Below are 22,848 nucleotides of genomic sequence, written 5' to 3'. Positions count from 1 at the left end.
GGTCGATTGAGTATTGTACTCTTTGGCGAAATTCTCACAGAATTGCTTAGTAATAACTTATCAGCCAATGTCTCTTATAAAGTGTTAAAGGGTACAGTTGAGTTCACAATATTTAATTAAATATAATCATTACATAGGATATTAGCATAAACTTCATACTACATTAAATAAGCATAATATTTTATATTAATATAACAGTAACATATGAATTTCAATCAATTGGAAAGAAATAATGGCATCTACAACCAGTACAACAAAAAAAGGGATGATCAAATGTGTAGATTTGAAAGTGCTGGAAATACAGCCATGGTTTTGTATTATTAAAATTTTAAAGCCAGAAAAATACAATAAAATGATAAATTTAAAACTGATAGCAATAGAATTAATATAAGGAATAAAATAATTCCTTTAATATTGTACAGACATTTATTTATTTATTCCATTGACAATCACAAATCATTATTACAATATAATATAATTGGGAAAAGACAACATGCATAGTTCAAAACAGTTTTCTCCCAAACCCAAATTTTGATGCATAAAATTTTCAAAAGAAGAATGAGGTTATGATTTAACTTTACACTTTAAAGTCCAATTTTTACTTCAAAACTAATTAATAGGACATGGTAAGAAACTTAAAGAATTAGAACACAAATTTTATAAATTTAATTTTCCCTGCAATTTTATGGGTCGAAGGGCAACCCTTAAGGGCAAAAGTGCTAAATTGCATTCGATTTTCATGAATTTTTTTTTATTTTAAAGGGTAACGATATAAAAATAATTTGAAACAATAATTAATGAAACCAAAGTACACTTTATTAATAAATAAAATATTTTACAATTTTTTTAAATTGTTTAAAAAGTTACATTATTTAAAATATTCAAACAGTATTATCCTCTCCCATAGTAGTTGCTAATTGTTGTTCTAGAATGTCAGCGTTGTTGTTGAGGATTGGTTGTGGATTGTTTGTACAACCAAATTCTCTGCATTTAAGCAAGCTGGTGAACAGTGTACACCTCCTTTCTACACCCCATCTGGATCCACATCCTGTCTCACAATTGCAAAATAAAGTTCTCAGTAGTTCATCAGGAGCTGCAGCTTTTTCCATTGGAATTGGAAGCAGTAAAGAGTTTTTCATTTCCCAACCCCATTGGGTAGGGTCTAGATTCTGTCCTAACCACGTTTGAACCTGTAAATATGTTCGCTTAAAATTTTGTAAGCAAGCATCTTCAGTTGGTATTAAAGATTCTAGTTTCAAGCTTCCTCTGATAGTATTTCTTATAACACCAGTTATATAAGAATGGCACCTGAAATCATTGATGGACTGAAACTGTGTACCATAGTAGGCTAAAACCATATTTTTCCTTTATTTATAAAAAAATTACTTGTCGTTAGTATTTTTGTTTTTCAATACAAGACTTCTCAGCTTAAATTTATGGACAAAATTGGAGAGGTTTAAGCGAAAATTGATAAGTTGAAAGCAAAACTCAAGAAAATAAAGTTTGAATGTTAATGTAATGACAGTATTGTATGAACCAATGCCAGCCAGATGCTCATGTTAAGAATATTGGTTTCATCAATTGTGTATGATGTTTCTCAACAAACAAAGCCGAATTGAACATAAACATGATGCCATTAAATCAACATCACCTTCACCTGCTAGCTTTGTAGCAGCCTTCACTCGTGTCAACTGATGGCAAATTGTAGGCCTACACTTGTCCCGGCCAATAGTATGATCACTAATTAATTTGTGTTCTATGTTGTGAACGATGAACAACGAATAGCTCTGTTGCCTCTAATGAATGACTTATGTAGGGTAATTTACAATTTGGTGTGTGTGTCATGTCATAGATTAACATGCAAGCTTGTCCTGGAAACGAAATCGGAAATGCACTAAATCAAACTTATGTTAATGTGATTTTAATTTATATTGAAATACTTCAATACTTGATTTCTGCTATCAATATCATTGCTAGTTTTTTATATTAAAAGTTCCAATAAGCAAATGAAATATCAATATAGGCTATTTCCTAGTCATATTCGATAATTAGGTGAGAAAATGTCATTTTTTTGAAATGGAGAGGTCGATTGAGTATTGTACTCTTTGGCGAAATTCTCACAGAATTGCTTAGTAATAACTTATCAGCCAATGTCTCTTATAAAGTGTTAAAGGGTACAGTTGAGTTCACAATATTTAATTAATATAATCATTACATAGGATATTAGCATAAACTTCATACTACATTAAATAAGCATAATATTTTATATTAATATAACAGTAACATATGAATTTCAATTAATTGGAAAGAAATAATGGCATCTACAACCAGTACAACAAAAAAAGGGATGATCAAATGTGTAGATTTGAAAGTGCTGGAAATACAGCCATGGTTTTGTATTATTAAAATTTTAAAGCCAGAAAAACGGAAAAATACAATAAAATGATAAATTTAAAACTGATAGCAATAGAATTAATATAAGGAATAAAACAATTCCTTTAATATTGTACAGACAGACATTTATTTATTTTATTCCATTCACAATCACAAATCATTATTACAATATAATATAATTGGGAAAAGACAACATGCATAGTTCAAAACAGTTTTCTCCCAAACCCAAATTTTGATGCATAAAATTTTCAAAAGAAGAATGAGGTTATGATTTAACTTTACACTTTAAAGTCCAATTTTTACTTCAAAACTAATTAATAGGACATGGTAAGAAAAAAGAAGGAATATATTTTCATATTCAGTAGATTGATCCCGAGATGTCAATCTTTGGAAAATTATAACAACCTGAGGATCAGTGTGGAGTTAAATTCATCACAACGGTTGATGATTTGCCTAGAAAGACTGCAAATTAATACCAATTCCAGCCATAATAGGTGAAAGACGAAGTTGAAATTCTATTTTGAACTGGAATCAGAAAGTCAATAAGACTCAGCCTGCACTGCATTTTTGATAATTTGAAATCGCAAATATTGTCTAAAGGCGAATTTGATGACTATCCTATGGTCTTATAATATTGTCTCAAGCGGCTTCCGAATAGAATAATCATCATACTTACACTACATTTCATATATTTCAGCAAATCCTCAGGATTGGGGAAATTTTAATCCCAAATTTAATCATTGTTGAAAATGCCCATTAAAAATCTTTACTTCTATAAATATTATAAATAATATTCATTATCGATAGGTTTTTATTAAATATTTCTTGAGTATTCTAATCAACGAGGCATAGAAACAAATACATTGAGGAATGATGATATCAATTTATCAATTGTTTTGAACACAAAGTTCTACCTTATATTATATTATATTAAATTATCTTATATTATCGTAAATTGAATTATCTTACATTATACCTTGCTATATTAGCATGGTATAGACAGGCAGGCTTAGCGAAAAGAAGGAATATATAGTTGTAGATTCAGTAGATTGATTCCAAAATGTCAATATTCCAAAAAATATAATTATGTTATTGTCAGTTATTTTTAAATAATATTTTATCATTTATTATCCAGTTGAGAAACAAAAATAAAGAGAATATTTACTACTCACTTGGCTTCTGAGTCGAGGTTATCACCGAGCCAATTGCCATCACTCAGGTACAGCAGTGCTACACAAAAAGTTCTTCCCATTTCTTCTAGAATTGGGATGGTCATATGGTTACCCTAAAAAATCAACAACAAATAATTGGGATTATTTAAAAAATCTTATTTCAATCATAAAAAAATTGTTACATTTACCAATCAAGTATTTTAGGGCTACTTGTTATATTTACTATTCTATAGGATGTTATAGGCATTTTAGGGAGGCGGTGTGCCTCCAGACAGATAACATTCTGAATCAAACTGAATTTTTAAATGGGAAAGTGGCCATATGATATTAGGCCTATTATTATTATTTCTGTTGTGTGAAGCCACAAATGTTGAGCAGTACTCAAGTGGCACGCAACATGTCTGTTTAAGGATTGATTGAGTACTTTATTTATGTAGATTACAATATATACTGGCTTATATACTTATATACAATAGCTTACAATACAGCAAAATTATAGATGAATTTACAAAATATAAATTAAGAAAATAATTATTGAGCTGTATATGATATTAAAAAAAGCAATTTGTAATAACTATAGATAAAATAGATAATATTGTTATGCATCTACATAAATTGGCGGAGCTTTGGACATATCAATGTCCATTCTTCGGAAAGAATATTCGAAGTATCCTTCCCACTAACTCTCTACCAAAGGACGGAGTCATATAAATGCACTTTAGCACTCCTCAATGGTATAAGGACAAGCCTCTACCAGTGTCCTAGTTAACTTTGATAGAAATAATTTAAAGCTGCTACACAACCTAATAGACTCTGGAATACAATTGAAACACTTGAGTCCAGAATAATATGGTCCCTTTTCGAGGAGAGTCAGTCTATGACTCTACATACATGATTTCGAGAGAAATGAATGGCGGAAACCAAACATTGGTGATCTCAAACCATTTTAAAGTTATTCACATTGAAAAATACTCATAACTCATACAGAAAGTGAATAGAAAATTGAATGAAAATTTCTAAACTATCAAATTTCACTTTTTCGAGTATTAGTGAACACTTAAAGTAAGCCTAACATCTAAAAACATATTCAACACTTTGATCAGAAAAGTTTGCCCTATTAGATTCTTATGTAACTTATACTAATTTGTTTCATTTTTTTGTGATTAATTGGTATGTAATTTTAGATGTGAATAACTTTGTTACGGTTTGAGATATTGATATGCGGTTTTGGTCAATCATTTTCTCTTGAAATTCAGTATCGAAATCATGTATCATATGAAACCTGCCCATTTAAAAAATGTTGGAGTTAAATTAAAAAGAGTTGGAATTAGAATGGTGGTTCCAAGATGACGGACCAAAATTCTGAAGTGACAGAAAAGTAGTTTTTTTTTCAATTCGAATAGCGGATCCAACCAATCAGAACTATTGTCGAATTGCCCTTGTAGAAGAGATATTCAGCTACAGATGGAAATAAGTTGGAAGTTACATTTGTTCAAATGCCAATTAATGAATAATTATTATTAAACGACTATCCAAATTAAATCAGCATTAGCTGATGGGTAGAATAGATGATAAATCAGCGGTATTTCCCAGGCTGAGAAATAATTTTTATATAGTAACGCTCATCGAGTTTTATTCAAGCTGTTTACCCTGTTGTCAATATTTGCAGTAGCAGAAGTCTTCGGGGTGATTTACATCATTTAATTGGGATTTTCGTTTAATAATAATTCGATATTTAGCTGTTTCGATAATTTTCACCAACACTGATTGTTGTTTAAATGGATGATGAATGTGAGGTTAGGTTACCTTGTAGAGGCCGACATCGAATCCACAATAGCTGCTCTCCATGGTGTAGCTGCGCTGCACACCGAACTGTCGCCAAACGGAGATGCGTGCCGTCGCCTCCTTGCCCTGCTCCACCACGAAGCTGCATTGAGACAAATCGAAGGCCGGCGCCACCGATGACAGCAGGGCTGGCAACATCTACACACAAATCAACTCAATGTAAAGACAATATCAACTAAATACATAGAATACCATTAAAATACATAGAAGCACTGAGCTAAACAACTAACAACAAAATGTAGTCTAAATAACTAGCAACTAGGTTTAAGATCGGCGCCACTAACGACAACAGAGTTGGCATCATTTACACACAACCATTCATCAGTGCAGGCAATCTATTCAATGATATTATTAGATAGAAGCACTGAGATTAATAACAACAACTTCTGGAGGTAGTCTAAATAACTAATAACTAGGTTGAACACCGGCGTCAACGGTGCCGAAGAAAAAGAAGTGGAAGAAGATGAAGAAGAGGAGAAAAGAGAAGAGAAGAAGAGGAGGGAAGAGAGGAGATGGAATAATGGAATAAGAGGAGAGGGGTAGAAAGGTGAGGATTGGTGGAGTAAGGAGAGTTGATGAGATGAGAGGAAAGGATAGGTGAGGAGAGGAATGATTGGAAAACTTAATAACTGAAAACTGGAGGAAGTATGAATAACTAACAACCAGGTTGAACTTAAACGGTTGAAATTTTAGAGGTCTGCCCACATACAAGGTTCAAGATTATTTATTTTATGTGACAAATCACATTGTATAAGATTGACATGAAATATAAATAAAGTGTACATTAAACGTAACACAATACACATAAAACAATACTAAGTTTTATGAAAATTGTCTGTTTTATTTTGACTTACCGTCACATCGATGGGAGATTCGGGTAGTTCTTTATCGGAGCTGAGCCAACTCTGTGCCGGGGAACACCCAAATAGAAACACGTTTTTGCGACGAGAGTGACCATGGTAGTCGCAATACACAAATGGAACTTTCTTCAGTAGTCGACAACTGTATTCGATCAGACCCTGCAAATAAAATGATAAATCAATATGTAATCAATCATTCAACGAACCAGTTGATTGTCATCCTTATTCAAAGACAGTTTCAAGATCATTATTCCTCCTCACATACAAATTAATAGTCTTGTGGGGGAATTCAACATATCAATTCTTTGTTTTGTGTTTCTTATTTTGTGCTTCTTATGTCACAAAACAGGGTTTCGTGGGCAAGTTTGTGAAGATGGAACATCGCCAAATATTATGATTCTAGGGTACCTCAAGATATCCGAACCACATGATGCGCCTTTGGGGATCGCGACTGGGCCGCGTAATGGCCGTTTAAGAATGGCGGATATAGCGTTTGTTAAAACGGCCATGATTACCATCAATAATAGAAACCTCTATTAAACAAGACTCGAATCACAATGAACTGTTCTACAAAGGTAGTAATTTCCAACAAAAACATAATTTTAACCAACAAGAATGCACTTTTCCAAAAACATTTTTAGAGCGATTTTTTTCTAGCCATCCATTTTCAGTTACACTTTTTCGGTAAAAGTTTCGATACAAAATTTCTTAGAAACGTAATTTATGATCTAGTTACGATTATTTAAAACTCTTATAATAATAACTAGTCATAAAGTTATGATTTTTTATGATGTCATTCTAGCTCCTGAGCTAAGTATTACTAAAACCCTGCAAAAATCCAGCTTTTCCCTCATTTATGCACCTAATTTAAAATCCAGCTATTCCCTGTTTTTTTTTGTCTTCATTGACTGGGTTAATAATTGAACGGAAACTATGAAATTCTATGAGAAACCCCAATGAAAAATCAGAACTTACTTTAGTATGATAAATCACAGAATGCCTTTTCGGGTCTGGGTTATTCCACTTACGATTCAGATCCTCATCAGATAGACCACATCTATAACTGTAACAGAAAGAAAGATTGAGAGAGCATTAATATAAATATACAAATAAGAACGAAAAATTTCCATTTTTTTTAATGAACTTTTACACCCAAATTTTTCACATCAAATCAGCATGATATGGAATAAGCACAGAACTTATCGTCTTCCTTATTTCAGACAATATTCCAAACATCGTATAGGAATTTTAGGATTTGATGAAATATTATTATCTTTCTGGTCACTCATTTACGATATTTTGAATCTGATTGATCAATGAGCGATTTTTCCCTAGAAAACCAATAAGACTGTTTCTGTCCAGCAGAGTAGAAATTTATTGTTGAGTTGGGCTTGGGTGGTTGAAGTTGATAGTAATGGCAAGTTACATTGATAGCAATTGAATGGACGCGTGCAGTCGATTACACTGAGAGGTGGCAGCTGCTTCCTGTCAATCAACGCAGGCATGTTGAGGGTGTAGATGAGAAGAAAAGTCCCGGACTTATTACAATAGGACAGACTACAACCCGACAACACGTGACTGGGACTCTTGATCAGAGGATGATGACTAACATATTTATATATATGGTGTGCAGTCAATGGATACTAGAGAACTATACATACTAGAGACCCCCTGGGTTGAAGAACTCGCACACGAATTGTTGTATTGATATCCGAGATCCGCAACTTGTAATTATACAGAGTTGGTGAGAATTATTATGGAAACAGCTAAATATATCTTTTACAGGTATGATATTACATTAGTTGCTTCCATGGGAATCCTATTCCAATTGAAAAAACTTTCTGTCGCTTCAAAACTTTTGTTTGCCATCTTGGATCCGTCATATGTATTCAACTTCATTTTGAATCCAACTTAATTTCTTCAAATGGGAAGGTGGAAGGTGGGAATGTGATACATTATTTCTATACAGAATTTCAAAGGAAAATAAACGGCGAAACCCGCACATCGATTTCTCAAACCGTTTCAATGATCTCAACATTTAAAGGTACTAATGAATTATACAAAAATGAAATGAATGAGTAGGGTACCTATACATTGAATAATCAAGTGTTAGTGGACATTAAGGCTGGGCGTAGGCCTACACCGGTTAGTCAAGACAAGACTAGTCACGTTTAGTCAGGTTAAGTCACAATACTTCACATAGTTGCTTATGGAGACATGTCTAATTGCAATGACTAAGGCTAGGCGCACACAAGTTAGTCAAGACAAGACATGCTCAGACACAATACTTCACATAGTTGCTTATGACGCAACTCACACTGATTAGTCATTGCAATTAGACATGTCTTCATAAGCAACTATGTTAAGTATTGTGACTGAAGGTATTTGATCATGTCTTATCTTGTCTTGACTAACTGGTGTGTGCCTAGCCTAATCAGTGTGAGTTGCGTCAAAAGCAGCTATGTGAAGTATTGTGACTAAACGTGACTAGACTTGTCTTGACTAACCGGTGTACGCCCAGCTTAACATTAGCTTCTACTCACATTTTAAAACACTTTGAACAAAACAAATTGTCATAGCAACTGCTATCACAAGTAGTATTAATTAAGTGTGTTTTACAGACAGGCAGACAGACGTTAACGGAAGCGAGTTAATATAGAACTTATAAAATCAGCTGAAATCATGTGTCGGCGCATAAAGCCTGTCTGTCTGACAGTCTGTGTGACAACTGCCAAATAACAGCATCAGCTTCTTTAAATGGATGGAAAAATTACAGATATAGCACGCAAATTGTTCCAGTTGACTGATAAATGATAAATCATGAGTTCATATTGTGCTCATTACAATTCATAACACTGGTGTTGCCAGCCGAGACACCAGATTTTGGCGGCCGGCTAGTGTCTCACTCGGGTCGCCAGCCCGGCCACCACTCATGGTGTCTCACTGGTGACCCAGCCAGCTTTACACACGGCAACCATTAGGGCCTCACTGGCGATCCATTAGGCCTAATGGAATACGAGCCCAGACTCTGAATTCGGCCCGGGTTCGATTCCTGGCCGGCCGATATATTTTTCTCGGGTTATTCACGATGATACGTAAAACAGTCGGGCTTGGTTACCTGAGACAGTCTTTGAACCGTGTCTGATGCAATGTAATTGAAATTGATCAGGTGTGGAAGCTCTAACACCTTTGACGCTTCAACACACTCAATAACCTGAGCCCCATCCAGGCCACTCGATATTCATTAATTTGTTATATTTTTATTCAATGTTAAATTGTATCAATAATTTATGAATATTTGGTTACATAGCTAATGCCATTGACAAGATTCTATGGTAAGGTACCCTTCAAATTAATGGCAAGTATTGATGTTACAAAAGGAATGCTAACAACTTCAAAGGGAACTATAAATACAGTGTATGTCAATGGATGAGTTGTAGATGTGTAGGAATTATGGTTATGACTATCAGAGGCAAAGGTAGACTAGGGGGGTGGGGGTAACGGGGTTGCTGTGATGTATCCTGTCTTCAACGGGGAACAATGACTGTAACTTGGATTGCTACGTGAGACGACTGGCGCGCTTTTCTTTCCCTCTCTTTCTTTTTCTTTCACTTTTTTATTCTACACACACCCGTTCGGTGTTGTATTGTAAGAGTGATCTCCCAGTGATCCTCGTCCAATCCTAGGGACGTTAGGCGTCATCGATCATAGTGACTCATCGTCACCAACAGTCCCTCGCGCGTCTGGCACATTGTCGCACGCGACTAAGTTCTTTGTCGCACGACACTATCATATTGTCGCGCGAGCGAATGCATCATCCTGTAATAGAGCCACATACAATACAATACTTCTATATTAGCCAAACATTTATAGTTGTATGCATCCTGTTGGTGATAGTGAATTGCACATGCGAAACTAAATTGTCCTACAATTAGACATCACTGGCGCCAGCTAGTAGCCAGGAAGCAATTGAAATAAACCTTCTCCTATTACATTTCCATTCCAAATCAAGAAATTGGTTTTTATTAATCAGCTCTTCGTCATTAACAAATCTGGCTATAGTGTATTTATGATTGAACATTAGATTTATAAAATCATGATGCAATTATAAATACTGCTACATTATAATCATATAAATTCACTTCTGTTAAGTTATACGACAGTTGATGATGAATTATTAAGATACGTTTACACCAAAGTTAGTAACAAAATGTTAATAGCTTAATCCTTATAGATTCTATTAGATTGAACATAACTTATCATACACATGATGATCATATGTGTTTGTCAAGTTTATTAAAATGTTAATAACTTAATCCTTATAGATTCTATTAGATTGAACATAACTTATCATACACATGATGATCATATGTGTTTGTCAAGTTCCGTTCAATCTAATAAAACCTATAAGGATTAAGTTATTAACATTTTGTTATTAACTTAGGTGTTAACGCGGTTTTAGTATACGAATATTTTCAGCTGATGGCTCAAAAGTCAAGTTTATGATTTTATTATTTGGAAAATGTAGTAATATATTCTATTTTTATGAATAAATAATATTTGCATTATTGAATAATGCAAATTCCTAATAATTCCTAGATATTAGTTAGAATTGATCCTAGTATTTCACTTCAAGACAGTATCCATAAAATTATTCAAAATTTTAAGTTTTGTAGATGGGAATCTTCCAAGAAGTACAAGCACGCTTTAAAATAAATTATGTCCTATACAGAGTGTTCCAAAATTGAAGTGCCAATTATGATTGTTTTAATCCAAACACAAGAAAATCATAATTTGATGTTTCTTGTGAATAGCAAGAAAGCCTACCAGTCTGTATTAACATCAAATTATGATCTTCTTGTGCTTGTATAAAAAATCACAATTTAATGTTAATACAAACTGGTTAGGCTTCCTTGCTATTTACAACGAATTAATGTTTGCTGCCTCGTAACACACATCTCATTGTATCTCTGTTATGCTTTGTCCGATTGTCATTTTTTGGTGTTGACTGATTGTAAATGAAATTTCCAAAAAATTTTGTTCTTGGTAAATTTCTCTATCTATCACCGTTCTCCCGCAATTTTGGATTGAAAGTTTAAAATGGCCGCCATTTTGAATTTTCAAATTGGTCAAAGTTGAATATTTTTTCTACAGTTCATCTCTCTTATTTCAACATACCTACCGATTTTTTATAGCGATCGGTTGGAAAACTTTGAAGATAAAAATTATTTTGTAAAAAATACAAATTGGCGAATATCTTGTAAACGAAGCGTTTTAGGAAAAAAATTATTTCAGTATTTTGTATCATTCTGTAAACGTTCTCTAAATTTGAGCTCAGCTGTATTCAGATTATAAAATGTTGGTTGCTGGGAGCCACTAACCGTGATCAACTGTCACATCAATTCATCTACTCGGCATAGAAATGATTATTTCCGAATCGATCTCACAAGGTGAACCAGCATAAACTTAGGAATATGTTTCAACAATTATTCACACACGTCCGACATCTAGTATCGTCTGACACATTTATCTTTCTAATCAATCTACAGTCCATCACAGAATGTGTTACGACGTCATTTTGTATGGGCAACTAATAAGAAGATGAGAACCATTCAAATCGGTAGAAAAACGATGGGTCGGAAAGGGTGAACTAAATTAGAAAAAAAGATGAGCTAGAGGGAGAGAGGGTGAAAACTAAATTAGAAAGAAGATGAAGCTAGGGGATTTAGAAAGAAAGGGTGCGAGGATGTATGAGATAGAGGTGAGTACCTCTAGAAAATTGTAAAAAAGCTCCAAAGAGTTTGGATGGACTTCTTATTGTACAACTGTCAAGATGGGATTAATGTTGTGAGGTCTAGGGCACCGATTGATTGATTGACTGCAGCCAATGCATTAGGGCTTTCTGGTTGCACTTTCAGCTACACTTCGGTGTCCAGCAGAGGCGGAGATGGCCAGATAACGTCAAACCACCCACTCTTCACTTTCACCTACCCTAATCAAACTGAATGGACAACATAGTGCACAAACATCCGCATAACGAACTGAGTGGACAGCAGAGAAAATACAGGCCAGAAGGGACACCATTGTTGTGGCCGGACTCAATTTGGTGCACTTTGTGAGTGAAAACTGATAAAATTGTCCAGAATAACAGGAGAAACAATGTGAGATGTTAGGGGTTGGTTGAGTAGGCGCCTGAATGCTGTGGGAAAACTTTCGGCTTCAATAAATTCGAGTTCCAAGGCTGTTTCGATACACATAAACTCATTCTTTTTCCAATTTCCATCTCAAGCTGTTTTCATTCTGTAATTTTAATTTCTGTTCTTTCACCTTATTATTGATTTTGAATTGTAAGAGTGATCTCCCAGTGATCCTCGTCCAATCCTAGGGACGTTAGGCGTCATCGATCATAGTGACTCATCGTCACCAACAGTCCCTCGCGCGTCTGGCACATTGTCGCACGCGACTAAGTTCTTTGTCGCACGACACTATCATATTGTCGCGCGAGCGAATGCATCATCCTGTAATAGAGCCACATACAATACAATACTTCTATATTAGCCAAACATTTATAGTTGTATGCATCCTGTTGGTGATAGTGAATTGCACATGCGAAACTAAATTGTCCTACAATTAGACATCACTGGCGCCAGCTAGTAGCCAGGAAGCAATTGAAATAAACCTTCTCCTATTACATTTCCATTCCAAATCATTTTTCAAGTGGTAGCATTCACTAGCTTACCTTGGAGAGGGTCTGGGTTTGTGAAAATTTAACTCATCTTCCAGAAATCAAGAAAATTGGTTTTTATTAATCAGCTCTTCGTCATTAACAAATCTGGCTATAGTGTATTTATGATTGAACATTAGATTTATAAAATCATGATGCAATTATAAATACTGCTACATTATAATCATATAAATTCACTTCTGTTAAGTTATACGACAGTTGATGATGAATTATTAAGATACGTTTACACCAAAGTTAGTAACAAAATGTTAATAGCTTAATCCTTATAGATTCTATTAGATTGAACATAACTTATCATACACATGATGATCATATGTGTTTGTCAAGTTTATTAAAATGTTAATAACTTAATCCTTATAGATTCTATTAGATTGAACATAACTTATCATACACATGATGATCATATGTGTTTGTCAAGTTCCGTTCAATCTAATAAAACCTATAAGGATTAAGTTATTAACATTTTGTTATTAACTTAGGTGTTAACGCGGTTTTAGTATACGAATATTTTCAGCTGATGGCTCAAAAGTCAAGTTTATGATTTTATTATTTGGAAAATGTAGTAATTTATTCTATTTTTATGAATAAATATTTGCATTATTGAATAAATCCTAGATATTAGCTAGAATTGATCCTAGTATTTCACTTCAAGACAGTATCGATAAAATTATTCAAAATTACAAGTTTTGTAGATGGAAATCTTTCAAGAAGTACAAGCACGCTTTAAAATAAATCATGGCCTATACAGAGTGTCCCAAAATTGAAGTGCTAATTATGATTGTTCTAATCCAAACACATGAAAATCATAATTTGATGTTTCTTGTAAATAACAAGAAAGCCTACCAGTCTGTATTAACATCAAATTATGATTTTCTTGTGTTTGTTTATAAACAATCACAATTTAATGTTAATACAAACTGGTAGGCTTCCTTGCTATTTACAACGAATTAATGTTTTGCTGCCTCGTAACACACATTTCATTGTATCTCTGCTTTGTCCGATTGTCATTTTTTGGTGTTGACTGATTGTAAATGAAATTTCCAAAAAAAATTGTTCTTTGTAAATTTCTCTATCACCGTTCTCCCGCAATTTTGAATTGAAAGTTTAAAATGGCCTCCATTTTGAATTTTCAAATTGGTCAAAGTTGAATATTTTTTCTACAGTTCATCTCTCTTATTTGAACATACCTACCGATTTTTTATAGCGATCGGTTGGAAAACTTTGAAGATAAAAATTATTTTGTAAAAAATACAAATTGGCGAATATCTTGTAAACGAAGCGTTTTAGGAAAAAAAATTATTCCAGTATTTTGTATCATTCTGTAAACGTTATCTAAATTTGAGCTCAGCTGCATTCAGATTATAAATTGTTGGTTGCTGGGAGCCACTAACCGTGATCAACTGTCACATCAATTCATCTACTCGGCATAGAAATGATTATTTCCGAATCGATCTCACAAGGTGAACCAGCATAAACTTAGGAATATGTTTTAACAATTATTCACACACGTCCGACATCTAGTATCGTCTGACACATTTATCTTTCTAATCAATCTACAGTCCATCACAGAATGTGTTACGACGTCATTTTGTATGGGCAACTAATAAGAAGATGAGAACCATTCAAATCGGTAGAAAAACGATGGGTCGGAAAGGGTGAACTAAATTAGAAAAAAAGATGAGCTAGAGGGAGAGAGGGTGAAAACTAAATTAGAAAAGAAGATGAAGCTAGGGGATTTAGAAAGAAAGGGTGCGAGGATGTATGAGATAGAGGTGAGTACCTCTAGAAAATTGTAAAAAAGCTCCAAAGAGTTTGGATGGACTTCTTATTGTACAACTGTCAAGATGGGATTAATGTTGTGAGGTCTAGGGCACCGATTGATTGATTGACTGCAGCCAATGCATTAGGGCTTTCTGGTTGCACTTTCAGCTACACTTCGGTGTCCAGCAGAGGCGGAGATGGCCAGATAACGTCAAACCACCCACTCTTCACTTTCACCTACCCTAATCAAACTGAATGGACAACATAGTGCACAAACATCCGCATAACGAACTGAGTGGACAGCAGAGAAAATACAGGCCAGAAGGGACACCATTGTTGTGGCCGGACTCAATTTGGTGCACTTTGTGAGTGAAAACTGATAAAATTGTCCAGAATAACAGGAGAAACAATGTGAGATGTTAGGGGTTGGTTGAGTAGGCGCCTGAATGCTGTGGGAAAACTTTCGGCTTCAATAAATTCGAGTTCCAAGGCTGTTTCGATACACATAAACTCATTCTTTTTCCAATTTCCATCTCAAGCTGTTTTCATTCTGTAATTTTAATTTCTGTTCTTTCACCTTATTATTGATTTTGAAACTTGAAGATTCTTGATAGAATAAAAGCTTACATATTGATCTTGATAGATACAGTGCAATTGTCTATTGTTAGACAGTATTGTCATACATGACATGATCCATATATTAATCTTGAATTCATTTTCTATATTATATTTGAGAGTTGGAAGTTATAGTCGTGGAATTTATTAAGCGATTTAATTTCCAACGTGTAAGATAAGAACGTGTACTTTATCACGTTCATAAATTCTATATTATATTTTAACTTCATGCGTCATACAAACTAGAACTAGAGTGAGTTGGCTTTTGGTCTGAAAATCAAGGTCTTGGTTTGAATCACATAATATACGCGTATAAATCACACTATGATACTCGGAAGTTCATGAGATTTCTATTCGATGCCCGTTATCAGTTTGTCGTTAACAAGTGATTGTTTGAGACATAACTTAATTGAAGGGATCCTGGTTTGGGAATCAATTATAGGCTGTCTCAGTCCGGGCAGATTGAACCTTACATAGTTGTATTTCAAGATTGGGATCTTGTAAGGAAACGTAGTGTTTTGATCAGTCATCTTGTGAAGTTTTTTTTAGTACCATAGGACATAGGCCTACAGCTGACGTGGATAATATCATTCTCAGAAAAAAAATGTACTGAAGATAGTACAAATTCAAATGCAAACTCAATCAGTAAAGTACCACATACTTATGAGTGGGAAATCATAGAAAGGAATCAGAATAATAAAACTTCTATTTTATCAGTGAATGTTTGTCTATCAGTTTATCAGTGAACAAAATATACCTATCATCTTTTTGACAATAAAAGCTCAATTACTCATTCACAGGACCACTCTGAATATGTTTGCATATTTCAGGGCCGAAGTAAATGAACGGCTGAGGAGAATAGACGAAGACACAATGAATGCACAGATTTTTCAATTACACACCCACCCACCCAAATATAACGAGAAGTGAACGAATCTTCCAAGGAAGAAGACAACAATGCAGCTCTGGAGCGAAGAGCATACATTATGTAGAGACTCATGTAAATCAGTGGCTCGACAAGCAGAATAGCAATCATATCGTTTGACTATGAAAATAATTGTGAGAAAATAGTAAATTGCTGACACACAAAGGGTTGTGTGCAAACCAATGCCGCATGCTGTCATGGTCTGTGCTGAGATTCCCTTCAAACGGTCAGCATTGGTTACATGAGAAACTTTGATGTCACTTGTGAGGAATGCTGAGTTAACAGAGAAGTTTTAGTAGTTTTTTTGAAGAGTATTAGTTTGGCATTGACTGACTGCTATTGTAACTAGTGCTATAGTAACCAGGTTGAATTGTGTGAATAGTCGAGGGAGACAGTGAACCGTATTTCAGTTATATGTCAGCTACGGCATTATATGTCAGTTTAGCATACGGGGTTCTGCTAGGTTATATTATTTCTGTTCCGTTATATTATTAAACATAATATAATACTAGGCCTACTTCATTATTGAAAAACACGGAAAAGATTAAGTAGTATAATATAATAATAATTATAATGAAGGCTAATATGATTTCGAAGTATTATTAAAATTATTCAACAGTATTATCCCTGAGTACTGAAGTAGTACTTTTATCCTATGGTATTATTAAGTACTTTGAATTGAAGTTATTTCCTGAATATTTGATAATAAACTACATCAAAATTAAGGTTGATCACTTTATCGTACTCAAGCAATGAGTATAGGATGTATAGAATTACACTCACTGGGCGCAAGGTTTTGTAACAGATTCATATTTCACAAATCATTACTCATATCTTTTTCTCTCAAATTCTAACTTCCTTATAAATAAAAATATAAATATTCTGTTTCCAGATTTGGATCCAGCACCCCCAAAAACTATATGCGTGGATCAGATTTCCGAAAAACCCAAAAATAAGAGTGAGTTTTGGTTACTTTTATAAATTTTTATAGTGTTTGAGGTCTCTAGAGGAAGGTCTCTAGTAGAGGTAGTGCTAAGTTAGCGTCTACGTTGTCATTACACCCACTCTCATGCAGTTTGCGCTAAAATGGAAACAATAGACAAAAAGTTATAAAAATCGCTCAGCAAGCTAGCACAGCTCGTCGTGTTGTAGTGATAATGCGAATTGCCAGAATGGAAACTAGGCTTATAACTATAAGAATTTTCGCATGTGAAATATTATTACTAAACGTATTTTGAGTTGAAACATTACAATGTGATTTTTTTCATCATATGCGTAGAGGTGATAGATGTTTTGTTGGTAATAGATATATTTTTTCTGAAGATGATGCCCGAATTAGCTCTAGGCATGTGCGTGGGTAATAATACTGATGATAATGATAGATGAGTGTACCTATAGCTTTGGGTGGTTTCCGAACCACAAGGAATATCTATAATAGGAGAGTAACTGATATAGATATTTATCAAATCTGTTCTTTGTAAATAAGTTGGGAATTAACTCTTCAAGCATGAATATGAATCAATAAATTGAAACAATGCTAGTCGAAAAATATTAATTAATATTAATTAATAATATTTTTGAGGTCAAAGCTTTTTTAGAAATATATCAATTGAGTTAGATTATTCTAAAATATTTACTATTCATGAATAGTAATGGACATAATTTAGAAAAATAATATGAATATTGAAGATATTTTTATTTTTTATTCAACGATCTTTCTATTAAATAAAATGCGTTTCCTAGTACTATATAATGCGTTGTAGGCTACAGAGCCTATATGGAAACTCAATTATTTAATAAGATCTTAACTTTAGAAGATACCTATCTATCATTGAAAGACATATTTATCAATCATAAAAGTTGTCAAATTTTAGTAAAATAGATTGAATTCTAATATTAACATAACTGGCTTTGATTACGGAAGGGTTGTCAACGATATTACTATGTTGCATATCCACTCTTTTTCACTGTGAATAGTAAACTTGCAACCACTATAATTTTGAAGTAATTGTATGCAAGTCTATTGTTGATACTTACTGTACAATCACAAGTACTAATGAACTTGGCTAAATTACTGTATGTCGAACCATCTCCTTATCTATATTTTCGAAGTTGAGATTCTAGAATTAACCTTATTTACTTCAATCATATACATTTATTGAATTTCAAAACACTCATGAAGTGAGAAATGCACTATTATTAGCAGTGACTAGTCTGATAAAGACGTACGCCAGGTCGAAACGATCGTCACTGCTAATAGTAGTGCATTTCTCACTTCATGAGTGTTTCAAAATTCAAGAAATATATATGATTGAAGTAAATAAGGTTAAATCTAGATTCTCAACTTCGAAAATATAAGGAGATGGTTCGACATAAAGTAATTTAGCCAAGTTCATTAGTACTTGTGCTAGCACAGTATGTATCTCAACAATAGACTTGCATACAATTACTTCAAAATTATAGTGGTTGCAAGTTTACTATTCACTAGTTCAGGGACAGAGGAATTGGATACAATAGTACACGTCTTGGCCATGGGATCTGTGATAGGCTACTGTCGAGAAGAGACAATGTCACAATATTTTTAATAGAAATCATTTCATTCGGGCATAGATAGATATTATCTACCGGTAGACATTTCAAAAAGGGGCACACAATTATTGAAATAATAACCTTATTTATAGAAAAAAGTAATTTACTTTAATAGAAATGAATTTATTTATAGAAAGATTTCAAAAAGCATTAATTGAAAGTAGATTGTGGTTGAAAGTGACATAAATTCTACGATTTTCTCACTATTCTGACAGGGAGACTGAATCCATATTTTTATATTTTAAAAATTATTCACTGGATAATAACATACGAGTAATAATGAATGATTTTGTATTCTGACTGGAAGAGTGGATTTTAATGTATTTTTCAATTATGTTATTGTTGACCAGACACTAACTAAACTAACATTGACCGACTTTCCACCAAGTAGTCAATATGAGTAGATCAACTGAATACATTTAATGAAAATTCTACAATGAAGTTATATGATATGAATTTATATGATGGAATTTTCTTAGAATAATTTAGAGGGTGTAACGATTGATGAAGTTTGGATAGAATTTACAGTCAGTAGCGTCTGAACAATACAAATACTACTACGAATGCCACTGCTATAGTTTAACATTAGTATTGTATTGGATTATGGATACGAAATATTTACATCAGACGGATATTACTTAATTCAAGCTACGGGTGTAAACTATATTACAGTAGTGATAAAACTCCTTTTCTCAAGGTCCGATTGAACGCATCCAACATCCTTCCGTAAATATTTCCTTCCTTGGATTTTCCTATTCTTCCGTATAGCAACAAAGGTCGTCACACTTTTTCAAATCGTAAGATTGTGTAGAAACATACGTTTTATCGAACTGCAAGATGTTTATATGATTGATATACAGTAGAGCACCGATTATCCGGACTTCCAACAGTATTTAGTAGTACATGTTGTATTATGAATTGTATAAGCCTACACCAATCTTTCATTCTGTAAGTTGTGTAATTCTGAATGATTAAATAAATAAATAAATAAATAAATTGATTCACATTCTAGTTCAAATAAATACCATGTTGTGTAATTAAATTCGGCATTCAATTTTATTATATTATCCCGCGATATTCATATATTTATTTATTCATAGATAATAGATACAATCCAGGTGTAAACAACAACAGACATTCGCCCAAAAATGTTTTTAACCTCAATTCAAAATGAACGGTCCAGAGGTTAAAATACCGAATAACCGGTCATCCATCCGGATGACCAATGTCCAAATAATCGATGCTTTACTGTACATTGTAGTGCAACTCCATTCACTGTAACACAGCGACACATGCTAGGGCGTATATGCATATCACATTCATATTAGGTACTCCAACTTACGCATGTTAATTTGAGAAAAGCCTTTTCGGTCTTACATTGACATTTAATTAGTTAATAACAAGATGTAGAATCATCGAATGAAATTGAGATTATACAGTCCGTCTGAAGATATCGCAACATGAAATGATGTGAATATTTACAACATGGCGAAACGATCGTCACTCACCAGTAAGTGAATACTCCTCTATACTGAAATCAATTTCAAAATGTCAACAATGCTCACAATAATAGTATCAATCCTTATCAGACATTGAATCTCACTAAACCTAGTGAGAGCTAAAAAAAATCAATTCTTAAATTTTGTGTTACCAGGATATTTTCGATGTAGGTTTTAGCAAAAATACTACTAGTTCTAATGGCGAACTATTTTTTGAAAAGTGAAGTGCGGTAAATGCTTTACAACTGATTCAACTGAAGAGGCAATGAGCCGAGAAACTAAGTGACGACTGCACTGTTAGCAATGCTCCAGTGGAGGAAGTAGCTGTCTAACACAGAGCATTTGGGGATTCCAATTTGAAGACCCACTGGCCGATAAATAGCCGGTGACAATTGGCGGGGCAATTGGATATAGAACAGGTGTCTTGGGGTTGTTGGTCTGAGTTATGTGGGTCATGCTTTGTCACCTCTGCCTCCTGGAGATCTTCATCGCTGTAGAGAAATTCACTTCAAGCCGTCAGCACTGGTTGAATGGGAAACATGTATGTATTGTTGAGCAATGGTGACATTGAATAGCGTGCAACATCATCTTGTTCCGTTGTATGTCGTTTGTTGAAGCAGAACGCATTGATTTGTTGCATCAACTGCTCTATGTGAATTGCACTTAACTGTATCTCCTTACGATGCCATCCAACTGAATTGCCATCGAAAAGGTCAATTCAGCTTGGTAAATAATTTGCAATCATTTTCTAGGATTGAACTTTTTTTGGAGCAATTTCTGTCAACGACAGCCTGTCAACAACAACTGTAACAAAACGTAGCGTAATGCGCAATTCACTCGAAAGAGATTGAGCCTGCGTGAAGGAATCGAGAACTTACATGATTTTCCAATTATTGAATCAAATTCAAATTATTTGATTCTTATAGATTGAACAATTCACTATTGAATAGCACTAATTTTAGCAATACAGTAATCAAACCGAAGAGCATAAATGCAATAGTTTTGGAAATGGCAGTTCATAGGGTGCTGGCTGGTGCTGGTAATGGAATTCACTGTAAAATTAGAAACCTGTTGCATTGGAATAGATGTACAATAGATGTAAAATAGTCATACAATATTTTCAAGCACAGGACTATTAACAATTAGCAGATCCTGTTGAAAGATATGCTCGTAGAGCATAGATTGGTTCAACTTTAAACGATACTCTCTAGCACGCTCCTAGTCCATAAAAGCCAAGCACCTGTGAATGAAGTGATTAGATTGAACGAGTTCATTATTATGCAAGACTTGGAAGTCTCATAGTTTACTAGTGCTGTTTATCCTAATTAAAGTGAGTCATGATGCTATCTTCGAGTTAATCGAGGGAGTAACCTTGAGTTAGAAAAATTAAGATCCTCCGGTTTATTATAGTGGAGTAAACCATGAAAATGCAGATTACAGTCGGTATCTACAAACGTGCAATAAAAGTTTGAGGTTTCATCGCTTTCATTCCTATTCAAACATTCATCTTGAATAAACTTCATAGTACTCTACTAACTGTTAACCCTACATTTTTAAAATAGTGGACTGGGGGAATTGATTTGTCATGGGATCTCCCAAAACACCGTTTGTCAACAATAATTTAGGTATTAAATTTGACATATTAAAAATGTTATACTATAAAGTATCTTTTCAAAAAACGTGACATTTTTTCCAATCTGTCCTCAGCGGGTTTTCAATGTTAGGATCGTACACTCTGAAAGACAATGCAGAAAATTGAGGGGAAATTTGGAAGAAAACATTATGTTTTCAACCACTCACAGCGGAAGTGGAGAATTAACGGACAGAGATTGTTATCACCCGCATGTTAGGGCGAAGACACAATCATATCTGTGGGTTCTGACAGTGACCATTCGTGGAAGGAAGCGAACATAAAAAAGAAGGAAAATACTGCGTTCAGGTTCAGTGCTGAAGCTGGCAATAAGCAGTATTATTGCGTATAATTTTTCAACTATTGTTGGAAAACGATTCCAATGTTCCGAGATCTGGCGTAGAAACTGTTAAGATTTTAGGCAGCTACCGTTTAAAACAATTAGTTTAATTGATAGGTAAAAAAATTTAATTCAGGAATAGAATTATTTTCATTAATAATCAACAGCAAATTTATCAGTCAATTATCTTGATTTATTTCCTTTGATATCAGCCCTATTATGAAATTGAATAATATTTATGGATAAATAATCAAACAAAACCTCATCAGACGAGTCTCTTTTCTTGGAATAGAAACTGCCCACCCTCCCCCAAGGATCAACGATTTTGTTGATATTTTCACTGTATTGTATTGAAGTATGGCCTCAACTGTAGTAGAGTTGTGAGCTGGTGAGTCAGTGTCCAGTCAGAGTTGCAAAAGTAGTGAATATCAATGCCCATAGATACTCATTTTTCTCATCATACTTTGTATTTT

The 22,848-nt window shown here is 33.9% G+C and overlaps 1 protein-coding gene across 1 annotated transcript in view; it reads right to left on the bottom strand.

The window, feature by feature from the left end:
- The window catches only part of LOC111054562 (cytosolic carboxypeptidase 1), a 151,917-nt gene that overhangs the window by 2,833 nt on the left and 126,236 nt on the right, over positions 1-22,848 (bottom strand). The window contains exons 22-25 of the mRNA XM_039420150.1: positions 7,247-7,334; positions 6,266-6,430; positions 5,373-5,549; positions 3,567-3,679 (exon numbers count right to left, since the gene is read on the bottom strand). Of these exons, the coding sequence (XP_039276084.1) occupies positions 3,567-3,679; positions 5,373-5,549; positions 6,266-6,430; positions 7,247-7,334 (543 nt within the window). The remainder of the gene's footprint in view (positions 1-3,566; positions 3,680-5,372; positions 5,550-6,265; positions 6,431-7,246; positions 7,335-22,848) is intronic.

The sequence above is a fragment of the Nilaparvata lugens genome, chromosome 2, assembly GCF_014356525.2.
Source record: "Nilaparvata lugens isolate BPH chromosome 2, ASM1435652v1, whole genome shotgun sequence".
NCBI lineage: Eukaryota > Metazoa > Arthropoda > Insecta > Hemiptera > Delphacidae > Nilaparvata > Nilaparvata lugens.
Note: the sequence above shows the minus strand (reverse complement) of the source record. Positions and strands in the feature narration are given on the sequence as shown.